Source organism: Colobus angolensis, unplaced genomic scaffold, assembly GCF_000951035.1.
Source record: "Colobus angolensis palliatus isolate OR3802 unplaced genomic scaffold, Cang.pa_1.0 Scaffold15, whole genome shotgun sequence".
In the NCBI taxonomy this organism is placed as follows: domain Eukaryota; kingdom Metazoa; phylum Chordata; class Mammalia; order Primates; family Cercopithecidae; genus Colobus; species Colobus angolensis.
In genome coordinates, this window is record NW_012114599.1 from 17,417,285 (window position 1) to 17,423,625 (window position 6,341).

Genomic DNA, 6,341 nt, shown 5'->3' on the forward strand with positions numbered 1-6,341 from the left:
TATTGTGTTTTTAGTAGAGATAGGGTTTCACTGTGTTAGCCAGGATGGTCTCGATCTCCTGACCTCGTGATCCACCTACCTCGGCCTCCCAAAGTGCTGGGATTACAAGCTTGAGCCACCGCACCCGGTCCAGAATATATTTTTTAAGAGACAAGGTACTATGTTGCCCAGGTTGGAGTGCAGTGGTTTATTCACAGGCACGATCCCACAACCAATCAGCATGGGAGTTTTGATGTATTGTTTTGTAGTGCAAAAATGTAAGAATGTCTAGCTTTTTGATGTCAAAGTTGTAATTTAGGGATTTACTTGAAGAGCGTCAACAGATTCTCAAACACACAAAATGCTGCTAGGAAATTACAGTTGAACCTTGAACACCACAAATTTGAATAGTGTGGGTCAACTTACATGCAATTTTTACTTTTGTTTTCGAGACAGGGTCTCACTCTCTCGCACAGGCTGGCATGCAGTGGTGTGATCATGGCTCACTGCAGCCTCAACCTCCCAGTCTCAAGCAATCCTCCTGCCTCCTGCTTCCTGAGTAGCTGGGACCACAGGCAGGTGCCATATGTCCAGCTAATTTTTCTTTTGTAGAGATGGGGTCTCACTATGTTGACCAGGCTGGTTTTGAACTCTTGGTCACAAAAGAGTCCTCTCGCCTCAGCCTCCCAAAGTGCTGGGATTACAGGTGTGAGATTCTGTACCCAGGCATATGAACAATTTTTTTTTTTCCCAAACTAGGATTGAAAATACAGTACTGTCAGGATGCAAAACCCATATAAATGATAGGCCTACTTTTTGTATACTTGGATTCTGCAGGGAAGACTATGGGACTTGAGTTATGAGTGGAATTTGGTATGCGGTGGTTCTGGTACCAATGCCCTTTGTATACAGAGGAACAACTGTATACAAATGAGGAATGGAGCACTTCTAAATCAGAATATTTTCTAAATTTAAAGTATTAATATGATTTTTTAGAGGCAAGGTCTCGCTATCTTGCCTAGGCTGGTCTCCAACTCCTGGGTTGAAGCAATCCTCCTGCCTTGGCCTCCCAAAGTTCTGGGATTATAGGCATAAGCCACCATGCCTGGCTGTAATTCAGTTTTTAAAGGGAAGTTTAAAAGTAGTATAAGGCTCAAAGGTTGAATTAAAGAAACCATTTATGAAGGAGAATAATAAAACAATATTATTTTGTGTACATATGTCAGTGCAGAGAATTGGTGAGGGTGATTTTTAGCTAAGACTTGTTTCAGAATGCCATACCACAGTCTGAAAGAATCATATGAAAGTAAGACATTATTTTAAAAACAAAAGTGCTGGGCACGGTGGCTTAAGCCTGTAATCCCAGTACTTTGGGAGGCCAAAGCGGGTGGATCACCTGAGGTCAGGAGTTTAAGACCAGCCTGGCCAACATGGCAAAACCCTGTCTCCATTAAAAATAAAAAAAAATTAGCTGGGCGTGGTGGTGGGCACAGGTAATCTCTACCTAATAGGGAGGCTGAGACACGACAATTGCTTGAACCCAGGAATTAGAGGTTGCAGTAAGCTGAGATTGCACCACACACTCCACCTTGGGTGACAGAGCAAGACTCCGTCTCCACCCCCCCCCCACAAAAAAGTGTCACAATTCCCTAAAGCCTAAAAGTGGCTAAAATGTGCGCTAACAAAAATGAATATTTAAAAATATTCAACTAGTTTTGTTGACTACGAAAAATATTTCTATTAAGTTGCAGAAGCATTATTTTATTCAATGCTTTGTTACATCAAAATTTTTTTAAATGACATTTTAAACAATATTTAAACAAAAATATTTACTTTATATTTTAATTCAATGCAAATTTTCATGAATTTAGAAGTCTATATTAATACAGGTTGAGTATACCTTTTCCAGAATGCTTGGGTGTCTCAGGTTTCAGATTTTTTCAGATTTTGGAATATGTGCAGAAATACATAGTGGTTGAGCTTTCCTAATCCAAAAATCTGAAATGCAAAATGCTCCAATGAACATTTCCTTTAAAGTTTCACATCGGCACTCAAAAAATGTTCTTATCTAGAGCATTCTGAATTTTGGATTGGGGTGCTCAATGCCTATATGAGTATTTGGGGAATTCCTGGAAATGGAGACCTTATTACATAAAAAACTGTCTTACAGACCTTAGAAATAAGGTTTTATAATGGTTCATAAACTTTACAAATCTTCCTAAACTACTTTTTAAAACAATGCTTAATTATATATAGACTTTGATTTTTAATCAAAATTTCAATTATTTTACAGTCAACTTGAAACAGAAGCAAGCATGTCTCCTACTTATTTTTTGGAGGATTACCATTCCTCAGGAGTACTACAACTGGTAACACTTAAAACACACATATTTACTCACACACAACTAGAAGAGACATAGGATTATCTGTCCAGTTCTGTTTTTTTGTTTTGTTTTGTTTTTCATTTTTTTTTTTTTGAGATGGAGTTTTGCTCTTGTTGCCTAGGCTGGAGTGCAATGGCATGATCTCAGCTCACTGCAACCTCCGCCTCGTGGGTTCAAGCAATTCTCCCGTCTCAGCCTCCTGAGTAGCTGAGATTACAGGCATGTGCCACCACGCCCAGCTAATTTTGTAATCTTAGTAGAGATGGGGTTTCTCCATGTTGGTCAGGCTAGTCTCAAACTCCCGACCTCAGGTGATCCACCCGCCTCAGCCTCCCAAACTGCTGGGATTACAGGCGTGAGCCATCACACCCAGCCTGTTTTAAAAATTCTAATGAACTGACCGGGCACAGTGGCTCACACCTGTAATCCCAGCACTTTGGGAGGCCAAGGTCAGGAGATCAAGACCATCCTGGCTAACACAGTGAAACCCCGTCTCTACTAAAAATACAAAAAATTGGTCAGGTGTGGTGGTGGCCACCTGTAGTCCCAGCTATTTGGGAGGCTGAGGCAGGAGAATGGTGTGAACCCAGAAGGCGGAGCTTGTAGTGAGCCACGATCGGGCCACTGCACTCCAGCTTGGGCGACAGAGTGAGACTCCGTCTCAAACAACAACAAAAAAATTCTAATGAACTAATAATTAGGTTGGAAATCATGATTTAAAAAATCAGTTATGACTCAGAAAATATTATTATATAAAAATTCAAGGAGAGGACATTGTTATGGTCATCTTACCATTATTAGCCATAGCAGTACTGTGTCTTGCACACATCTACAAATCATAGTGTTTTTGTTGTTTTTCAGACAGAGTCTCGTTCTATTGCCCAGGCTGGAGTGCAGTGGCACAATCTTGGCTCACTGCAACCTCCACCTCCAAGGGTTCAAGCAATTCTCCCTGCCTCAGTCTCCCAAGTAGCTGGGATTATACGGGTGCTTGCTACCACGCACAGCTAATTTTTGTATTTTTAGTAGAGATAGGATTTCGCCATGTTGGCCAGGCTGGTCTCAAACTCCTGACTCAAGCTGTTCATCCATTTTGGCCTCCCAAAGTGCTTGGATTACAGGCGTGAACCACTGTGCCTGGCCTACAAATCCTGTTTTTAAACTGACAATCTGTTCTAACTACTTTGCTCATTCATTAGCACAAAGATGATATTGGTTGAGTTTGAAACATTGTAATTTGTATTTACAGAAACCATACCTTTTTAGAACAAAAATACCTCATTTTATCTTACATCATTAGGAGTACACATGATCCATATGATTTTTAAAATTCATACCTTAAAGCAATGATAGTTTTAAAAAATTAAACCATTTTTTAATAGAGGTGATCCTAAAATACCTTCATTTATTGCCTTGTAAAATTCTACCTCCTGGTCCTGACCCCCACACTTTTTGTGAAAGATTCCAGGGTCAACACTATGAATGTCAATTATAACAAAGTATTAACCTCAGCAATTTCTGAAGTGTAACAAATGTTTCTCTTACAGTTGCTGCTTCTGTAGGCATAGATATTTCCTGATTACTTCATATTATTCTAACTTCTAGAAGTCCTATCCCTCTGGTGCTTCTCACCTGTTTTTTAAAAAAATCAGTACGTATAATTTTGTACATTATTCTAGCTGAAAGGTGCTTCACACTTTTTCTGCAGCTTAAAATAAGTTTTTCTGGCCGGGCGCGGTGGCTCAAGCCTGTAATCCCAGCACTTTGGGAGGCCGAGACGGGCGGATCATGAGGTCAGGAGATCAAGACCATCCTGGCTAACATGGTGAAACCCCGTCTCTACTAAAAAATACAAAAAAAAAAAAACTAGCCGGGCGAGGTGGCGGGCGCCTGTAGTCCCAGCTACTCGGGAGGCTGAGGCAGGAGAATGGCGTAAACCCGGGAGGCGGAGCTTGCAGTGAGCTGAGATCCGGCCACTGCACTCCAGCCCAGCTGACAGAGCAAGACTCTGTCTCAAAAAAAAGAAAAAAAAAATAAGTTTTTCTTTCTTTCCTTTTGGGATCGGGGAAAGGAAGAGGGGTGGGCTTGATAACATGCTCATTTGTAGGTTTGCTTCAGAGGTGCGAGATATTTCCTGATGGATAAGTTTGCTGAAGAAATACATACCGAGAGGTCGCCAAGTTATCATACTGAGGACAGCAGGAAACTCTTCCGGGTGACACCAGAAAGGATAATACAATAATTTGCTAATAGTTAACAGACATTTGCTATTTTGTGGACATAAATAAAATGATTTACCTACTTTACAAAGTAATACTAACTAAAGGTATATCTAAAAACCTTTGAAATTATTTGCAACAAATATTTCACTGATAAAAATTTCTTAATATTTCCCTTAGCAAAAACTGTACATTTGTTAGAGAGTACCTGATACTTGTTAAAATATCAAGTAATACAGGACATGGTGCTATAAAACAAAACACACAACTGGGAAGTATTTTATTTTTTTCTACTTCATATAACATTGTTCAAGACCACAAGATTTTAAAGGTCTCTTTCTCCAACTTTTATGATTTAGAAGTACCACTTAAAAATATTTACTGATGCTGTAAATATTACTGTTTTTGTACTAGTAACGATTTTAATGAATGCCATATCCATTATACCTCTTGCTCCTTTGGTCAGAAAGATAAACAGAAACTTTCAATCAGATGTTCAGACATTCAAAAATGGTTTTGAAAAGTATACCCAAACAAACCAAATATATATCAGCAACTATTAAAATCAGTTTAGTAATTATTAAGAATTCTTAACAAGGAAGTATTGAAGCATGTGTGAGGTTTAAAAAATTATATACAATTTTAAAAACAAATTTAAATTTTTAAATAAAAAAGATTAATGGCCAAATTAAAAAAAGTTTGCGCATCAGATTTAATATCTTAATGTTTATCAGAAATATATTTTGTGAATAAGAATTATTTCATAAATATATATGTATAAATATAAATATATATCTGCAGGATCTGTGATGCTGGAGAAAACATTTTGAAGAAAAAAATTGCACTTTAGATTATCAGGATATTGTCAAATTTACCCTTCAAGTGAAATATAATTACCAATCCAGGTGCTTTTGGCACAAGTTTTTAGGTGAATATTGACACAATCTTAAAAACACAATGCTTTTGTATTTTATTCACTGGAATATGGAGAATCAAGCAGAATTTAAAATTCTGACCCAAAAATCCCAGATAACTGCAATTGCTTAATTAAATACAAAAAAAATATTGTTTTAAAAAGCGCTTAAACTTCCCTTTCCATCTGGAACGTGTAAAATTTTGCCAGCAACAGGTTTTCTCCAATTCCTTCAGCAAGAATTCCCAGCCTACACACAAATGTGACACCATCTTTTTCTATTCATGTATAACTTGGGTCACACACCAGTATATAAAGACAAAAAATAAATGTATAATAAAAAGATTGGATAAATCAGAAGAGGCTTTTTGGTCTTGAATTCTTCACCCACTAACAATGAAGCAGCACTGTAGGCAGCCCAAAACACACCAAACAGCTTTAAAAGAAGGAAAAAAGACAAAAGGCAGCATATTAGCAAGTCGATTAACTTTTTGGATATCATAGAGTAAAAATGGTGTTTACAATATTTTGAAAAAATCAACAACCAATTTTGGTAAATAGCAAAACTTGTTACAAATGTTAAAAACTTATTAAGAATGTCCACCTTTGCTGTACTCCTTGACTTCTGTAAATGTGGTCTTATCAAACCTGTCTTATCTTAAGAATCACTTGGGGTGCCTATTAAAAAGAGACTTGGAGGCCGGGCGTGGTGGCTCAAGCCTGTAATCCCAGCACTTTGGGAGGCCGAGACGGCAGATCACGAGGTCAGGAGATCGAGACCATCCTGGCTAACACGGTGAAACCCCGTCTCTACTAAAAAATACAAAAAAATTAGCCGGGCGAGGT

At 38.2% G+C, this 6,341-nt stretch overlaps 1 protein-coding gene across 2 annotated transcripts in view; it reads right to left on the reverse strand.

The window, feature by feature from the left end:
- Window positions 1-3,727: 3,727 nt before the first annotated feature.
- YIPF4 (Yip1 domain family, member 4) overlaps window positions 3,728-6,341 on the reverse strand; it is a 30,133-nt gene continuing 27,519 nt past the window's right edge. The window contains exon 6 of one of the 2 annotated variants that reach the window (XM_011935994.1): window positions 3,728-3,995. In XM_011935994.1, coding sequence (XP_011791384.1) covers window positions 3,948-3,995 — 48 coding nt within the window. In that variant the 3' untranslated portion in view covers window positions 3,728-3,947. Of the gene's footprint in view, window positions 3,996-4,828; window positions 5,932-6,341 lie in introns of those variants that run through there. The other variant, XM_011935993.1, reaches the window with a different exon arrangement.